This window comes from Parasteatoda tepidariorum, chromosome 3, assembly GCF_043381705.1.
Source record: "Parasteatoda tepidariorum isolate YZ-2023 chromosome 3, CAS_Ptep_4.0, whole genome shotgun sequence".
NCBI lineage: Eukaryota > Metazoa > Arthropoda > Arachnida > Araneae > Theridiidae > Parasteatoda > Parasteatoda tepidariorum.
Genome location: NC_092206.1, coordinates 26,255,849 through 26,276,431, shown reverse-complemented (window position 1 = coordinate 26,276,431; position 20,583 = coordinate 26,255,849). Strand labels below are relative to the sequence as shown.

Below are 20,583 nucleotides of genomic sequence, written 5' to 3'. Positions count from 1 at the left end.
ATAAATAAACAGAAAAGAAAAGCCTTATCTAATGAATAGTAAAAAATTTAAAAACGAAATGCACGAATACACGAATGCACAAAGTTTAAATTTTGTTCAGTTAATTTATAAGTGTTTAAATTATTTATTTATTCATAACGTGAAACGCATGCAAAATACATTTACATTAATACTGAATTATGTGAGATAATTATAACGGAATCAATTTGTAAACGTTATTTTTTCCATCTACCCGTGGATTTTATTCGAAAACCGAGTGAGTAGAACGGTTTTTCTTCGCGAATGTGCAGGTCTAGTGCGACGCAAAGAAAGTGCCTACTTACCTCCATTCTTCACGAAAATGACGATTGGATCGCCATCTGTCGCATTTTGAGGATAACTAAGTATTGATAAGCCCATCACCGGGAAAAATTGATGCTCTCCGAGAGTTATTACACAACGAAGGTGGGCTGAGCTAGGGGAAAATGGTTCCTGTCCATGCATAGACAAAAGGAAGAAAGAAAAGTATTGTGAAAAAAAGGTGTTGATACTAATGTGAAAACATAGATAGGGGAAGAAATTAGAAAAAAGGAATAAAAGAGAAAGAAAAGAAAAAAGTTTTTGTAACGGAATAATCTGATTTTTAAATTTTTTTTCAGCATCAAAAAGAGCACATTTTGTTGAATAAATTTTGTTTAAATAGTGGACGTAAATAAATACTAGTAATATTAGTGCATATTTTTAGTTTTGTGATTTTAATCTTATACTTGCACCTGAAAGTTCAAGCCTTGAAAATCATTTCTCTCAGAATCAATTCTCATAGACATAGACCGCTTTTTGCCTTGATCTTTATTTAGTATTTATACTTAGTCCTTTTAAACAATATTATTTCAATAAATTTCGAACTTAAAATTTACAAAGCAGAAGAAAAACTTTTTTTATTTGAAAAAAAAAAGAAGAAATAACTCGAGGAAAAAATTTGAACCTTTAAAAAAAATAGGAAAAGAAACTATAAAATCCCCTTTATTTAAAATAGTTGTCTTCTGTCAGACTCTAGCTTTTAAGAAGAATTACTTTGTGATGGTTATAGTAAAAAACAAGAAAAAAACAAAAACTACAGTAAAATCAATAGCTTGCAACAAAACATTAAAATAGCACGTTTGTGAGATTTTAACTTAATATATATGTAATTATTTACGTTGTATTTTGTCGTTAATAAGTTTAATCTACGTTGAATTGTGTAATACAATACTTTAGCCTTATTATTTTATAATTGGGGGACTGAAACCTATTTTCTCGAGTCTCCTCAATTTCAATCACGCCGGTTTTCATAACTAGGGTGAAAGTTTGTTAAATTTAAATATCTATTTTATTCCTTTATTTTTTTTACAAATAACTGTTATGAATTTTTTCTCGAAGAATCAGATATTCACATTGGGAAATTCCTATGAAATAGAATATATTTATATCAATGTTTCCACGCACCCGTCGGGGGGCGTTGCACAACAAATCGAAGAACGTAAACGTCCCGCCGGCTCACAAACCCATCTCCGAGACCAAACGGTGTTTCGAACGATTTGGCGGACGAAGCAGTCCATGGAATCTGCCTTTATGATTGAAGGAGCGGTGCGCGTAAAATCAGCGGTCCATAGCGAAGTCTGAAGCCGCTCTTGACACTTTCTACGCGGCGGTGTCGGCTGTTGACCTTCAAAAAGTAATAAACAAAAGCGCACCTTTCTTCAAGTCACGTGACTCTCTCTCACTCTCAAGTTCAGGGTTTTTCAGGTCCTGTTTTTCATCTTCAGCGGAAGAAGCAGCAGTTAACTTTCTTTCCTTGAGGAAGGAAGTAAATGCGGCAGCTTTCATGGGCGAAAGTTATAGCTCACGTGTTTACAGTTAACTTGGGAAAAGAAGTTTGATTCCAAGCGATTGTTTTCAATTTTGCAAACGATTTTTTGAATTTTAAAGTTAAAGTTTTTAATTTATGATTTCGCAGACGACTTTTTTATGATTTTTTTTTCCTGTCCTGTAAGGAAAAGAACTGGATTATGAGATTGCGGACAGACGTAACAGTGACATGATATTTTGCGAGTTTATTTATTTTAACTATACTTTAAGCAAATAGTAAATGCTTCATGATCGTGTTGACATTTTAACCCAATACAAAAATGTTCTTATCCTGGTACTCTGATATTTGTTTGGGAATATTCCAACAATTACTATAGCAGTTACGGGTTGACGAAAAATGAGATTGTGTGACTAAATATTTAAGAAAAATCTAATATATTTATATTGAGCCATCATAATCATCATGTTTTTAATGAGAATGGAACTATACGCAAAAAATTTTTACTTATTTTGCTTGGGATTCTATTTTATATGTGTTTTTAACTTCTCAACTGTGGTTTGTCAAGAAAAAATGGGTAAGTAAAACTATTATATATTTACTATATATTATTTAAAACACCATGGAAAATACTATTTGGAAAATTCGTCATTTTAGATTTTAAAAAAATTAAATCCATGTATTATTTTAAAAATAATTATTTAAAGAAAACTTATTAAAGTGTAATTTCGGAAATAATTATTTTGCCTTCAAGGAAATACTTTGTTTAAACTATTAATATAATAAATAGGAAAAAATCCTGATATAAAAAAATAGCCGATTATTTGTTTTTTCTTATTGATAAAAAAATTTCAAATTCTACCTACTAAAAATATTCTAAAAATATTTTTGTTCTAACTCTTATAAGCTAATTTATGAACCATTGAAATAAAATTTAACTGTTCAATATTTCCATTTTTTCCAAAATTCTGTGGAAGAATTTTCTTTCAATTTTTAATGCAAAGTACATTTTTTGTCAAATATGAAATCCGGAAAGTTATCGCAGAAATGCCTTTTCTTTACAAAGTGATCATAGTTTATTTTTTATTTTTCTCTTAACACCTAGATGTAATTTTGGTTTAAAATAAAAAGGAGAAATCGTTAAACGATACTTTTCTTACAGCATCTTGCTTTTATTGTATCATATATATATTATAAATATATCTGGTAAAAATCGAAGTATTGTGCAAATGATTAACACAAAATATTTACAAAAACTGCGTATTTTTTCGAATAAATTTAAATTAAATAAAATTATGTATTCCATTTTTTCATGCATAAAAAAATATACACATTTTTAAAAAAAGAGTTCTTGGCTTCAATGTAACTACAGCAAAGTGAACAAATGGATTTTTTTTTCCACTTATTTACATTCTGAAATTTGAAAAACATTTTAAGAAAAATCATCTTTTCCATATGACTTAATTAATGCTGCAATTTTTACAATTACTTAAATTAGAGTAATATTTAATTGAAAAAATCAATCAATCAATAAAGATCAGATCTGCATTTTTAATTTTGGCGAATTTTCTTGAATAACTCTTACATGAATTCTTTAAAAATCAGAATAACTCTACACAATAACACATGTTCTGTTAAACTTAATAGCGATTTCACACCTTATTTATTAATAATGAAAATGCAATTTTTTTACACAATAGTTGGTAAGAGAGAAATATCTCTAACTGTTTTAATGCGGGGATGTGTTTATAAGTAAATAAATATTTTTTTGCTATTTTAAAATAAATAAAGTGTTTCTCTGAAACAACACTCGTAAATGGTATGGTTGATGGCATAAAAATCAGCTGTATAAATATTTCTTAACGACAGGTTCGATAATGTCTTCGATTTCTATTCAAATTTTAATCATAGCAGCTCATTTAAATAAATAATTTGATTTTTCTACCATATTAATATTTGCTATCATTCAAAGATTTAATTTTTTTTTCTTTTTTAAAGTCTAATGTCTTAATGCCAATAGACCCGTATCATAATCATTTCATTTCACCCAACTGCCACAGTTATATTTATTATAAATACAATATTTGTTCATGTATTTGAAAATGGAGTTATTGTATAATTGTTCTTAATGAACTCTCAGTTATTTTAAGTTATAATAAAAATTATATAATATTGTAATGAATAATGATATTATTTATAATTAATTATATCAACAATGATATGTTTTTTTTTTGGTTAAAAACAGGAAATGTTTTAGTCATGGTATCTCTGATTAAATGCTGTTAATTTCACCTATCTGCTCTTTTAAACTAATGATATGTATTCTGAAATTTGCGTTAAACCTTCTGCATTTTAGGATCAAAAAATATTTTCTCAAAGGCACTTTTCTTAACATGAGCTGTTTTTTTAAAGAAATATTATTCTTTATAAAATTATTAGCATGGAATCACAAAATGGAAATTTGTATGGTTTTATTTTAAATTATTCTTTGCCTAAATTAAGATCGTTGTTTGGACCAAAGCACATAATTAAAGATAGAAGCCTTGCTTCAACAAATTACACCATTGCACCCTTGTTTATATAAAAATTTTTATGTTATTATCAATTTTAATGTATATTTTGAAAATGTTTCAAAAAATGCAGTATTTAAAAGCAGCTATACATTGATAAACGAAAATTATTTAAATAAAAAAAAAAGTCGCACTATATCTAACGAAACGTTATTGGGGTACTAGAACAGGGTGCTTTATTTTGTGTAGGATATAACTTGATGGTTTTTCTAATAATTTCAACTTCATTGTGACGTTTCTTCCGAAAACTCTGATGTTCACTTCGTGCGAAATTTTTTGATAATTCTTTGTCAAATATATGTATATCGCAATAAAGACAAAAATGATAAAAAGAAAAAAAGAGAAATTTAAGAACATTAATAAGCTTTATTTACTGCGCATAGGCTGCAAGTATATAGAAGTCATAAAATAAGTCAAAAACATAGAACATGGACAAAATTAAAGATTAATAAAAAGAGAAGAAAAAAAATATTGTAAAAATAAAAGATTGAAAAAAATAACTTACAAAAATAATATTAAAAAGCCGGAACACTGAAAAGATATAATCTTTTCATCAGCTCTTGTGCGGATATAATCGTGTGAGATGATGAAGTGATTATATCTTTTAAGTTTTTTGTTTTCTGGCTTTTTAGAATTATTTTTTTTAATTCTTTTTTTTTTAATATTTTATTTTTAGAATTTTTTCTTTTTCCCTTTTTATTCATTAATCCTTCATATGTATATATATAATATCGTAAGTGTTGCGACAACCTTCTAGGGGAAGTAGAGAGCATCGTACAGATTAAGAATTCCGGAAACGTCACCTTGCGCTGTTAGGGGCTCTTTGCTATTATGGAAATATTGTTTATGTGCCTTGGAACTTGCACTTTTATTTTTCTGAAATATTTTATTTCATGTTAATTCTATGCAACTCTTAATTATTATCAAAAGTTCCATTAAGATAGACTCAGAAATGCTGTTGTGTCATAATTTAATGATTAGGCGAAATGGTTCAGTTAGTCACCAAATCATTAATTTGCGATAAAACAGCAAATAGAGTACCTATTTGAAAGCAGTTTATGGCAACAATTAATATAAAACAAAAACTTTAGAAAAATAAAAGTTCCTGACATTGGAAGAGACCCCCGATGTAGCAGTTCAGAGGAAAGCGCCCTTAGCGGCATATGATTACATTTCCGGTAATCATTTCTTAGGTATTTCTTAATCTTTATAATGTGTCTTCCCTACTTCTTCAAGAAGTTTGTATCGACATTTCTGGGAGACCCTGTAGATAAACTTTTCTCACTAAAATATCGATTCTGTTCCGCGCTGAAGTGTATCAAACATGCCCATTTCTCTTACGAAATGAAAATTAATTTTTCTTAATAATTTTAAGGGCTTTTATTTATCAAAATTCTTTAAATTAACATTATTTAATAAATAAAAAGAATGTAAATGTGTTCATTGAATTAATTGACCAAATCTTTTGTTAACTTTAACTAACAATAAATTTTCCTTTCAAGCCTTCCCCTTTTTATTAAAAATTAGAAATAAAAAAAGCATTAAAATTATGTTGAATTATTTCAGATATTTGTAAAATGTTATTTTTGAATCAAATGTTGTATCAAAGTTTAACAAACTTTGATTCAACATTCGATTACAAACTTTAAATACGACACAAACTTTAAATACTTAGATAAACAAATTTTACGCAATACTTAAGGTATGTTCTAATTTAAATGCGTTGCCTTTTAAAAACTCCAATTGTACTAAAAAAAATTAATATTTACATTCAAAGCAGCAAGCCATTAAAAAAATTCTCTTAATTATTCTTAGACGATTCGTAAAAATTACAAAACCAAAATTGTTTTCTGTCTTTGAACGCTTTTATGCATTTAGCTTAATATTAATGGCTTAACCAGTGACTTTTTTACCTTTATTTTTCTCTTTCTAAATGCAAGTTTGCGTAAATTAATAATTAAACATTAGCGTTGGCTGCAATACGCGTTTTCGTAAATTGAAGAAGTTAATTGTATATTTAATTAACTTTTTTTTACATGCATGCCGTAAAATAAGTGTATAGGAATGATGATTCATAAATTAGAATGGCTTAAATAGAAATGTGACAAAAATATTTTTTAGGACCAAAAAATTTTTTTTGAACCAAGTTAAAAAAACATTTGCTGTAATATTCTACATTATTATTTTTTTAATTGAATATTCTTAATTCGTGGCATTTCTGTAAACCAGAAATTTAAATTATGGATGTTTCTATTTGGGACATATTGTTTAAGATTGTTTTAATAAGAACTTAAAGGATTTTGTCAAATGAAATATTTTAATTTAATGTACTAAGTTTTTATAGCCGACCGGACTGTGTAGTGGTCAGAGAACTGACCTCACTCCAGAAAGGCAGTGGGTTTAAATCCCGGACAAGGCATGGATGTTTTTTCATTCTCTGTACTATCTACCCTTACTGTAGGAGCAACGTTGACCCACCTAATATGGTACCCCTGAAAGAGTGGCCAACAAATCTGCCCTACTGATACCTTAAAAACGAGAGTCAATCGGGTGGGCATTGGAAAAAAAAGTTTTTATACGATTTTTAACTGAGAAATAAAGTAGTGTTAAAACTACCAATTTCTATTAAATTTTACAGTGTTTCTGGCTATATTGAAACACCAAAAAGCTCGGTAATTTTTACCAAGGCGTTTTGGTAATGGTTTTTGTAAAATTAACAATGAAATATGGTTTCATAATGAGTGATAAAATATGGTAAATGTGATCAAATTTGATAATTTTATCATGATACCTTAGAGCATGTGATAAAATCCATTTATTCGGTTAAAATTAATGTTCATTTTTTTTTATTAAATGTGTGGCAATAAGAACTGTGTTTTGAAAACCAGAATATCCGGTTTGTTATCATATGATGTCCGGTTTGTATTCATATAATATCCGAATGTTATCATATGAACGGAAAAATTACCAAATGAATATCGTAAATTTCGGTTTTAATAATCAAAAATGCTATTGCAATTCAGTAGGGTAATTTTACAGGAATATTTTTCTCCTCAGTGAATAAATATTTTCACTGAAACTAGAATTTTTCATTAAGTTTTATACAAGGCTCACTTCTAATACAACAAAAAATATTAATTTTTACTTAGTTTTTAAGTTTCTTTCCCTTCTTTAGTTCCTTTCATTCAAGAAAAAAAAAAAAAAAAAAACAAGTGGTAACGATTTAACGGGGGAAAAAGAAAACAACGAGGCTTAAAATTTTCCAAATTTTTTCTATTCTCTTTATGTGTTATCATTTATATTTTATTTTGGCTCTACCAATGCATTAAAGTTTTATCTGTAAAATTATTCTTAAGACATGAAATGTTTTATGCAAGAGACATTACCCATATTTTTACTAGCTTTTCTCCTTAAATGAGGCTCTTAAAGGTCGAAATTTGTAAAGGGAAAAATCTCTTTGGAAACGAAATTCAAATTGGCCCTTACTTTTATAGTACTATAAACTATTTTTTTTTCAAAATTTAAAAATTTTTATATTTGAGTTTAGTAAAATTGCTGCAAGAAACAACCATGAGAAAAATCAGACTAGAACTCGTAACGTATTCGAAAACCAGAAAAACTAATTCCATAAATTAATGAATTAAACTGGATTTGGAATCTATATTCTAAAACAGGGTTTTTCTCAACCTTTTCAAACCTAAAAACGTATTTTAGAATACCGGTAGGACAGCCGGTATCATATATTTTTAAGGGTGAGTTATTTAATGGAATATGTATTTGTACTACACTTTCTATTTTATTAAGAACTGGAAAGTTTTATATTGATCACAGAACACAAGTGCCCGCGTAATGCGATTAACAGGTTCCGAATTTCGAGTGAGAAGATATATTTGTAGGCATAAATACGTTAAACAGTCTAAATTTAAACAAATTATTTAATTGCAAAACTTGAGATTACGCTATGTTTGATAAGTTGTCAATTTTTCATATTTTTCTTGAACCACCCATACCGTATTTTTCCTTTTTCAAAAACAGCTCAGTTAACCCAAATATTAAATTTCTTTTTGAAATGCACTGAAGCTATAAAAACGAACATTTCTGTTTCGTGTTTTTAAGTTTTAACCAGTTTTTTAATAACAATTTTTGTTTTTCTAATTTGTTTGTCAATCTGAGAAATTGCTAATCGGCGCCGAAAAATGTAGCCGAGTAAGACAAGTAACAGATTTCTACCATATCCAATAGTATTTTATGTATGTTATTTATTTTTTTACTTCGAAAAATCGTGATAAAAGAAATAATAAAGTGAGCATATTTTATAGTTTTCAGTAGCTGAGATTTTTTATTTTTTAATTTGAAATAGCGTTCAAATTTTAGGCAATAAATTATTTATTCTATCATTACTATGAAATAAGTTGATTTGTACTATTTGGTTTTAAATTTAATAAAATGCATGAAAATAATTACTATCTCAAATTTTAATTCATAAAAAATACTTTCTAAAATTTGATTTGTGACTCCGTAGGATGACATCCTAGTTTTTATACTAGTGTCCCTTTGATACTTCTGTCCTTTTACTGCACTCTTATATATAAGCAAAGAAACTCTTATATATAAACAAAGAAACTCTTAAATTACTTTTGGGTGATTGCCTTTTCAGATCCTTAACCCAACACACAACATTAATGCTGTTTTTCATAACTTAATTTATCAGAAAACTATTAACCAGTTTACGTCTTGGGCAAGTTGTTTACATCGAATCTCTTCCACAACATCCCCTCCTGAAACATAAACATAGATCATAAATAATTCATTTTTTTGCATCTCTGCGACAAGGATAGTTTTGTCATGCCTTCTTCGTTATTGCCTGGATACGGTCCCTTTTATAACACCTGTTATTATGTTGTCATCAAGAAATCGATAATAACACTCCTAGATCCATAATTAGTGGATAAATCCCTGCACTCATTACCGACCACAAGTGAACCCGCCTATTTTGATTGTTATCTGTAAATGCATTTCGTGGATTCCAACAATAGCAACGATCAATCATCTGAAATTATGTTTTGATTGGTTGTAAAACTCATTAGATATTTACTGATTTAGACCTGTGTAAGGTGAAGAGTGATGGATACTTTATTAGTCTGTTAAAAGTAAAATAATTTACTGTATACAAATCATTTATTATTTCGCCAAGAAGACTTAATAGCCTAGGTGATTCTAAGGGGAAGGGTTAATGTGGTTTGTTCAGAGAATATTTTTAAGAAAAGTCCAATCTCCTCCTTATTTTTAAAATAGATGTATGGTAATTTTGTCATGCGTTTGATATGTTATTGAAGGATTTTAACTAGATATAAATTAATGTAGTTTAAGCTAAATTGGCGGTAGGATTAATATATATTAGTTATTGTCCCTGAATGGAAATATACTTATAAAGCGTACCATCGAAAAATTGTACACTTGAGCTGATGTTTACTTAATTATTATATGCTGTTTACCGACAAAGTATAAAATTTAATTACTTCATACTTTTAATTACCATAGTTTAATTGATTTATTTGTATTTGCTTAAAATATTTCAAGTACAATAAATAGGTAGGTACTCTTTGTCAATCACGAGAGGAAATTTCTGCTAGATTGCTGTCAGCGAAGACGAGGGCTCATCTTGTGATTGCAAGGCAGTAGTCTTTTTTTTTTCTTCTTTTTTTTTCTTGAAAAGGAACATCATACATTTTTAGTACCCATCATGTACTATTTAAATAATAATAGTACTTTTTGATTTTATAACCGTCGTTGAACAGCCCACAAAATTTTTTGGATTTGTGGCTAATAATGTTCAACTACGGAGCCTTCTAATTTTGAACCTTATCCAGAACACAGGAGAACTTCTATATCAAGTATTAGGAGAAATTTGCCTTCGTGGAGGACTTTTTTGATAGAACTAACCTACATTTGCGTTGCAGGGAGAGGAATACCACGAAAACCTCTCACGGTTAGTTTGACGATAAAGGGACTCAAACCCATGATCCGTCTACCACGAGAATATTTTACGTCAGCACTGTCGGTCACTTACGGTCGGTGCAAGCGCGATGTGGAATTCGTCTCGATCAATCATTGCTGGGAATCGAACCCAGTTCACCTCATTCGAAGACGAACGCTCTGTCCCCTGAGCTATCACAATAATAGTAGTATTATGATTTATGTAATACATGATGGTTATTGTACCTGAATAGAATTATACTTATAAAACGTACTATCAAAACATATTGTATACGCTTCCGCTGAGCTTTACTTAATTATTGCATGCAGGTTACCGACAAAGTATGAAATTTAAATTATTTCATACTTTTAATTATCATAGTTTAATTGATTTAATTGTATTTATTGAAAGTAATTTATTCACAATAAATAGGTTGATACTCTCTGGCAATCACGAGATGAAATTTCTGTGAGGTTGCTGTGAGTGAAGATTCACAGCAAAAATTTCACAACCTCACAGCAGCCACATCTCGTGATTGTGAGACAGTAGGTTTGCTTTCTTTAAAAGGAAAGTCATACACTTTTAGTAACCATCACGTACTATATAAATAGAAATAATAATAATACTATTAACCGGTATAGATGAGTCAGTTATTTCCCTAAATTCCCAACACAGATATTTCTGTCATGTAATATTAGGGTGTATGCAATATATATTTCATGTGATTAATGGAGAATCTGTATTTGTTTGATTAATAAATATCTTTGTTGTTATTCAAAAGTATCTATTTATTTTTTTTAAAGATATTATTTCAAGAAAAGATATTTGCTCAAAAAGGCTTTAAATAATTTATTTACTAAATAAGATCTATTCAATCATTTTTATTAATTAAAAATAATTTTGTAAGCGGCAACAAAATTTTTTGCTTGGATAAATTAGTGAAAAATAAACTAAAACAAATAAAATGAAAACTCTCGAGTTTATATTAATTCAAAAAAATACATAAATAAAATGAAATAAAAAAGAAAGAAAAAACTCGAGCCCTGAAGCAAATCTTGCGTTGGCAGTGAAATGAATAATTTTCCCCTGATTTTTTTTTTTTTTTTCATTCCTCCATCCATCCCAACGGATTCCAAAAGAATATTTTATAATTGAATACTCGTATGAAAATATCTTAAAACAATTTTTTTTTGTTCATCCAGCTCTATCAAAAAATAATTTAACTTTTTTGATGTGAAATAATTTCAGCCATAAGAAAAGAAATTACTTTTTTTTATACCTTTTCATTTCTCTGAACTGTTATTCATGTTCGGAAAGATAACGTGTTATATCCAAGTTAAATTCCCCTTTCTCTAAATTTATTCGAAAGAAAAAGGCGTTTAGTATAGGGAAAAAAAACATATTTTAAAGTATAATGTCTATTTGCATTTACAACCACTGCTATTAAATGAATTGCAGGCATTTATTTATTTACATACATAAAAAAAAAAATTCCAAGTATTTTCCATTAAAAACACAAAATTTCGAGCAAAACTCTTTACCTTTTCTGTTAATAGTTTTTTTTTTCATTTTTTAGAAGTTTAAACCATTGTAAACTGCAGTTTTTTATTTATTGCTTGTTACTTTAAAAAGATATGGTAAAATTTTTATGATTAAAAAATAAGTACTCGAGTTATAAATTATATCAACTTCTCTCATATAGGAAGATTCGAGAGCATTTATCTTATATTTTTAAATTCGCACGTAGGACTATTTTATTTTATTGCATAGTTTTTTATAAACAATATTTTCTAGCTATTTTAAAAACATTCTTTAAATTTAAAAAAAAATAAAAAATTTCGCCATTTGCAAAACAAAAGATAATTGCATGATCTTAAAACAACTAACCCAAATCCCAATAAAAATTTAGAAAAATTGTACTCTAATGCTTATATTTTAGAATTTTAACTTCTGTTTAGTGGTTAGGGGTAATATAAAAATGTAAATTATTAAAGAAAGAAGTTATTTGAAGTAAAAAGCTAATAAAAGTTATTTAAAGAAAAGATATTTTTTGAAGTTTTTTTTTTTGCTTTTAAATATTCGTTGTCACCTGAGTTGTCAAGTTACAGCAAATAATGTTATTTTTTAATTGTTGGGAGTTTGTGAAGTGTATTTAATCTTTACAAATATATATATTTAAAGAGCTACTATTTGTAATTTTGAAAATACTCATATTTTTAATATTTAATTTATTTAACTGCCGTAAAGCCCAGATAATTCTTTACAATAAAATAAAATGAAATTCACCAAATAAATAAATGGCTTCTGTTTTGTTCATTATTTCTTATAGGAAACTAAAAAGAAAACAATTTACTACTTTCCAAGTCTGAAAAAATTATGTTCATGGTCTAGGTACTACTCTATAAACGATACTTTTTATATATATTTTTCCCCTTCATAAGTAATTCAGAGAATAGTTTTCATTTTCCATAGAAAAGTAGTTAGCAGGCTAAAGACGAGAGCTATACAACAGCTCAAATATAGTTTAAAATTCTAGCTTTGTTTCATGTTTAACACACTAAAATTTTGAATTTTTTTAATTTTCCTTTGGCGAAAGAGGACACCTTAAAAAAATTCAACACTGAATACAAATAGTCTAGTCTCAATTTCACAGTAGATTAATCTGTATAATGGTTTTAATGGTTTCTGGTTTTTTAAAATATTGGTTAGCTTGATTTATGTCTGTTATGAATTATGGTTATACATGATAGCTGATTGTTATGGTTCTAATAGTTTCTAAGTCTGTAATGGTTTATTGTTATTTTTAATAATTGTCTTTCATGCCTAGAATGATTGTCTCTGCTTTAATATATTGCTTCAAAATTAGGACGTGATTTTCTTTAAATCAAATTCCAAATTATATTTGTTTTAATTTATATAGAAATCGGACGAATGATATACATTTTCAATGTCAGTTCGCTTTCTAAAATACATGTTTGGTTACAAATCCCAAATAAATTTTTCTTAACCATAGATTTTTAAAAAAGAATTCTTATATAAATGTAATCTTTTATTTTTAAATACGTACGCAAAACTGCCAACTTTTAATCCTTTCGAAGATGATTTTCCCCAGTGGTAGTAAAATAGAATTCAAATTACAATGTTGTGCTGAAACATAGCTGTATTTATAAAAACCTTATGCGGACTACTACAACAATATTGCATATTAATATGCTTCATTTTTATAAAAATAGTGGTGGTCAAAAAGATTTTAAACTAAGTTTATAAATGCAAGTAATATATAGAAAACATACATTTTACTACCACTTTAAATATGGAAATAAAATTTTACGCCAAATGCGTAAAAGTTGGCAGGTATGCGTACGGATACATTTAATGACGCTAAAAATCCTTAAATCATAATCTTAAGAGCCTGTACACTGACGTGGCTTCATGATGTACAGAGTGGGTGGACTCTGTTTGAGCTTAGTCAAAAGTAAATTGCTCTTTATTTTATAGCTTAAACGATTTCTTAGATAGTGATTTTCGAGCGCAAAACCCGACAGCTAGTTTTTATTTATTTATTGATGACGATTTCGGACTAATTCGACAAGTAACCAAAATTTTATGTATATATATATATATATATTATCTTTACCAGATTTTGGCGCAGGTTTAAGTTATTCGGCGATCTTACGCTTACTTCCGACTAACCGAAAAGTATTCATTCCTGTCTTGAAAAAAAACATATTTTGCTTATACTCTGTTATTCAATGAGAAAGTAATGAGCAACAAGGGGATTTCAATGCAATATTCTCTTGTAGCTCTAGTGCTTGAAATGAAAATCAAAAATTTAAAAAAAAAAAAAAACAGAAAATCCTGCTCAAAACTTAATTTATTTCGTCAATAAACTAATATTTTTTTGTGCAAAACGGTTTTCGTTACAGACTTGCATAAACCTGCTTTAGTTTTATACAAGCTAGAATTAAAGATACAGAATCAGAATTGTACACATTAGAATTAGAATTAAAAATACATTGCAAATGTTGTTAAGTTTTTATCCCAACTGACTACAAAATGCACATGTTTGTACCCATAGATTATGAACAACCAAAATTATTTTTTCTTGCTATGATAGCTGAAAAAAATTACCTTCTTTTTTTACCCTTTTTTCCACTAAAATGCCCGAAACAGAAGTGTCTCTTTCAATTTGCGCTGAAGTCTCTTTGTTGAAGATAACTCAGGCAGAAGTATATACACTGGCCTCATTCTTTATCTTAAACACTTCTGGATTTGGTAACTTTTTTTTTTCGGATATCGCTCTACTCTCACCGTTCATGTGCATCCAGCAATAGCTTCGCAATTCCTCTCAGTTGCTTTTGATACCTTTTGAACAAATGTAATTCGAACTGTATGTGTGTGTGGCGAAACGTGGTGAACGGTGGAGTGTATCCGCCCGTAACGCTCGATTGTCCATAGCGGGAATAAATCTCATAATATCCCGTGATGATATCTGGTTTTATTTCCGGCAGATTTATAGTCAATTCCAGAAATATGTATGGATTATAAGCTATCTTTGACTAGTAGTATGAACAGTTTTTGTAATCTATAAATTTGGTAAGGAGAATTTTGTTTTAAAGAGAGACTTTTTTCTCACTATAACAGTCAGTAATAAATCTTGTAGCATCCTGCTGAAATCTGATTTTATATCCAGCAGATTTATAGTCAATTCTAGAGATATGCATAGATTAGAAGGTATCTTTGGTATATAGTATTAAGTTTTTTTTTTTTTTTTGTAATCTATAAATGGGGTCGGTAATCCTAACACGATATCTTAACGGGGACATTTCTTAAAGCAAGACTTTTTTTTTTTTTTTTACCACCATAGTAGGAATAAATTGAAATGATAAATGGCGTTATTTCCGGCAGATTTGCAGACAGTTCTAGAGATGTGTATAGATTATAAGGTTTTTTGCGATTTATAGAAGAATAGGTGACATATTTTAAAGTTAAACGTGGAAAAAAAAACAGATATGCAACTGATGACCGTTTATTTGACCACTTTTTTTTTGTAAAATTTTTAGTAATAAAGATTATTTTTCCTTTATTATTTGTTTTTAATGTATTTACAATCAAACGCCCTCTTGCTGCTCGCTTTTAGCTTTCTGGCCCTACTTTGTACGGTGAAACTGTTTGCTTTTACGAGTTCTATTGACCTGTTGCAGTTATGACTCTCAGTTTTGTCACACTTTAAAAACATAATTATTTTTCTTTTGAGAACTGACTTCTAACTTTACAAAATTTTTATACGAATAAAAACATGAATATTTATTCCACTAACATTAGTTAAGTGTTTCTTGTTTCAATCGCTTTTATCATTTTGAGTGGTAATCACTTGAGAAATAATTTTTATTTTTAAAAGTTAATAAATTATATAACCAAGTAATTAAACTATGTCATTTACTCAAATTTCTATGTCATTATTCAATTAAATAAAAATAAGTCCACTTACCTTACTTTTAATAATCATTTTCTTACCAACTTCCTCAAAATCGGGTACTTGCACTTCAAGAAGGTCACATATACTTACACATGTTACCTATTACGTCAGCTCCAGCTGATGGTTTATAAGCAAAATGGCGTGTTGAAGTGGAGTTAAATTTCTCCACATAGGTTAGAATGTTAATTAACGTGTAGTTAAGTAAATTAATGTGAAGTTAATAAAATACAGCGCCGTACTGCACAAGGAATTTGTTGAAATATAATTCTTTCTCGTCTACATCTTTTACTTAACTTAGATTTATTATTTGTTTTTGTATTCTATTGTAACCGTTTTTTTTCCTTTTGTGTGTGTGGGTGTACCTTGCAACTTCCATGCTTATCTAGTCTGTTTATATTCCGCGTGGCTTCGTGCTTGTCTTTGTGTTAAGTAAGAAATATATAGTGCAAGAATTGAAATCTTTATGTAAGAATATGGAATGGGTCACTTAAGAGAGTTTATACTTGACAGGGTTAGCTTACTCGAAATAGAATAGAAAAAACAGTTTCTAATGTAAACAAATGCCACTGTTCAACAACCAATCAGGATCGAGATACCTCTACTACGTCACTTGGGAGTATCTTATTGAAGACCTGCAAGTTACGTCCTCGTGGGAAAAGCATATTTTTTGATTCAGAGGCCAATCAAGTTCGACACACATGCGTGACGTCGCTTCCAGGCATCCAATTAAATCTGATTTAAATCACATGTTAAGCATAATCACTTCACTTCTTCTCGAATTGCAGGCACCCAATCGCCAAAAATAGAAATTTAAACCATGATTCTAGCTTTTTGTTACCTATTTATTTCAATAGTAGTTAACATTTCGATGTCTTAAAAAGGTTTCAACCTATCGTGGCACTTAAGTAAACATTTTCTTCACTTTATATAAAACCTTCATTCAAAAAAATCGATAGCATGAGTTACACAAGTAACTCGGCTTCATTTTTTCTCTCCTTCCTTTCTTAGCATTCTCTTCTCCTTTCATCTCAAAATCTCCTTTATTCAGAGGATTTCTGAAAACGGGAACCAGAGAAAGGAAAACAGGAATGGGAAATACCTGACAAGAATGTTAGATCCCTTTTTTCTCAGTAATCAGAGCTGACAGTGCTAAGACGGGAAACCAAAGGGAAGTTAAATCCCGCTGAGCTATCTAAAGAAAGAAAGCTTTTTTTTCCTTATTTCTTTTAGAACTTACTAAGTGCCATCTTGACATTCAAACCTGTATTATCCTAAAAGTTTCCTCAGACTGGAACTGATTCTATGTTGACCATAACTTTATTTTCTCGGTTTCCTTATACGAATAACAAATAAGTCTCCTTCGCTTGAAGAAGCTACATTTATCCAATTTAGAACTCTTTGAAATAATCTAATTAGAATAGTTGGAAATCTAATAAAATTAATGGCAATCCTTTATTTATGATAACTTGTTTCTTAAATTTAAAAAAAAAGTTTGGAAAATCGCCATTAAGGTTATTTATTATAGGGTTTTATTTTCTAAAATTTCCAATGAATTTTTAAACGGTGGTAATCAATTATTTTATAAATACTAGTTAGGGTAACTGTGATTGGCTTGGTGCAATGAAGTGAATAACAACCATGTATTAAATGGTATAAATAAAATTTTCCTATTTATTTTGTCGAAATAAAATATTCATAATTTTTATGATGTAGTTTACACTTTCGCTTGTTTAAAATAAAGGAATTTATGAGTGAATTTAGCCTGTATGATTACTTTTCCAAACTTTTAACTACTTTCTTAGTAAAAAAAAAACATGTTTATAAACACTGCCATACATGTTAGAATAGTTTTAAATATAATTTCAGCGACATTGTCATGTATACAAAAACGTAGTGTACGCTCCCAAACGTTAAAGCAAAGTTGTAATTCCTTTTTTTTTTTATGTGTTTTCAACAAATTCGGCATTTCAGCTAGTTTTGGCAGTAATATACATAAGTATAAGAAATGTCCCAACTTGCCAAAGATTTAAATTAAATAGAAATTTAACTAATTTAGTATTGGCAAAAAACGAAAGAAAGTATACAGTTTGGCAGCAGACAGTATAGGGTTAGAAAAAATCGTGGAAATTTCGCGCAAAATATAAATGGAATATTGATTTATTTTCATCTATTGTGAAGAGAGTTATTGACATATTTAAAAAGTCTAGTCCAACTGCGGTTGCTAAACACATTGGTTGTCCAATATACATGTATTGGATAACATGTTTCTACAAGACGCTGCGTCATGCCATATAACCTGTGAATTGCTTCATGTGGCATTTCTTGATCATGTATTCTATCGTTTTGGTGATCAGAATCATCACTTTAGATCATGCGATTTAACACTATTGGACTTCTTCCTAAGGAGTTATTTTAAATCAAACGTCTATGCCAACAAGCTCGTGTCCACCCATGCACTTGAAGGAATGATTCAACGATGCATCATCGAAGTTCAGCCACATTTAAGGAAAATGGTAATGAAAAATTTCGATTAGAGTGCCCATGTGCCACCTAAACCATGGAGCACATTTGCCTAATGTATACATAACCTTTTCAAGCACATGGGCACATTTACATAACCATATCACAAGTACTTTGTGTTTCAATAAAAAAGGTCTATAATAGGAAAAATAGACTTTTCTATTCAATTCAAATTTTGAGTTAAATTTGGGACACGCTTTATTTATAAATTTTCATCAAAAATGGCTATCTTGTTACTGAAAAAAATATAACATTTTATGCTGTCAAATATATAAACTAACCTTTAACTAGTTTATTTATTTATCTGGCGCTTCAGCAACATTAGCTACATTGTTACGAAGGTGAAACATAATGTATCTAGTAAAAAGAAAAAGGATATACAGTAACGTTTATTATTTTTCGTGAAATTTACTGGAAGCTAAGAAATTTTATAATCAGTTGGAAAATGGCCAAAAATGTATTTAGAAGACATAAGATTTTGGCATATTAAAGTTGTTAGGTAATTATTATTATTATTTTTTACGCACCGTGATATTTTTTAAGAATCATTATTTAAAGCTAATTTATTTTACACTTTGTTAATCTTGCCAAGAATCTCGGCAAGCTTTCGATTAAATTGTATTTTTTATTGTAATAATTTATAAACAATATTAATTGTTTTATGGTTGACTTTAAAAGTTACATTTAAAATTAATATTAAATAATGTAGGATCAAAGAAGCGCATAATAATACCGTTATATTATAATACTTATTGAACAAATATTATTAAATGTAAATGTAATATAAATACCTAATTTTTTTAAAAATAGTAGGAGCCTCTGAAACTTGCTTACTTTGTTCATCAACCTCCGTGGTTGCTTTTCATTCAACATTGATGACCAAGGGAGGGAAATAGTTTGTCTATTTTCTAAAAAAAATTACTATTAGATTCCAATCTCTTGCAATTTGAGGATTGCTGAATTTTGGCAACTCAATGACATGGAAAATCGATACTCTCCCCCGAGAGTTATTACTCAGTGACGATGGACTATGTTGTTGCAAAACAGTTCCTGCCCATGCGCGAATATATTATAACTCAGAATCAGCTTCAATGTGGATATACCATTCCCCCTAGATCTCCTTAAAAAAATTTTTTTTCCTTCAAAGTCGATAAAAAATATTTCAGCACTGAACGAAATAAAAAAATTCGGCCTGTACGGAATTTTTTTCAACACTCCAACAGGTAATAATTCACGAACTAAGTATCAAATATTCCTTTTTTTATTCCATTTTAATCCCTGTACAGTTTTCTATACACCTTAGAAATTTCAAGTTTTTAAGTACTGTAGTTTTTACGCTATAAAACGAAATGTGACGTTAAGATAAACACCTGAAACAACGATATCGTCTGTCATTCCTTTTTTTTAAATGTAAAGATGCAATTATAATTACCTTTCTCCTTATTTTGTAAAATTTAGGTTAATTTTAATTAATACGTTTTTTAATAATAAGTGTATGATAAGTGCGATAATTATCTACCATGTGTTTTTATGTAAAAACAAAATGATAAAAAAATAAAAAAAAACAGTAACGCATTGGTTAAATTTACTAAAAAAATGCAACGAATCTTTTATTTAGACTTTTGTGCAAAGCAAAAAAAAAAAAAGGAAATAAATAAAAAAAAAATAAGAATTTAGTTTTACGCATTTCCTCAAATTGTTTTTGGATTTTTGCAAATCGTTTGACAATAATTTCTTTTTAAATTAATCACTTCTGACTGAGCTAGAAATTAAAAAATAATATCTCGCTGACTATTTTCAGCGATCATTATTTCACTTCTCATTTCTTTTCTTTTAACTTTTGAATCTAAAATGATTCTGACGCACAAATGAAAAACTTCTAAGCATCTACTTTGGTAAATTGTAATGCATTTTCAATTTGTATACGAATACTTAGTTAACCTGTGTTTATATGTATCTTTCAGTAGCAGTATAAAAATTATAAGCAAATGCTTCTTCTCCAATTTATCCAAAATTTTATTTATCTATTTCATAGGTGTCATAGATTAAAATTGCTTTGGATGGGTAAAATACTAAAATTTACATTTCAGCACCGATATCGAAACTTTTTCACAAATAATTTCTTTCAATTTAACACGTACTTACAATCCTTTTCTGACAGTTATAAAAAAATATCTGCAACAAAGACAAACTCACAAGCTTTATATTTTCA

General features: G+C 28.6%; 1 protein-coding gene across 1 annotated transcript in view; it reads left to right on the top strand.

Moving 5' to 3' along the window:
- Nucleotides 1–632: 632 nt before the first annotated feature.
- Nucleotides 633–20,583, top strand: part of LOC107444593 (uncharacterized) — a 209,311-nt gene continuing 189,360 nt past the window's right edge. Inside the window, exon 1 of the mRNA XM_021145380.3 lies at nucleotides 633–2,402. Coding sequence (XP_021001039.1) covers nucleotides 2,291–2,402 — 112 coding nt within the window. The 5' untranslated portion in view covers nucleotides 633–2,290. The remainder of the gene's footprint in view (nucleotides 2,403–20,583) is intronic.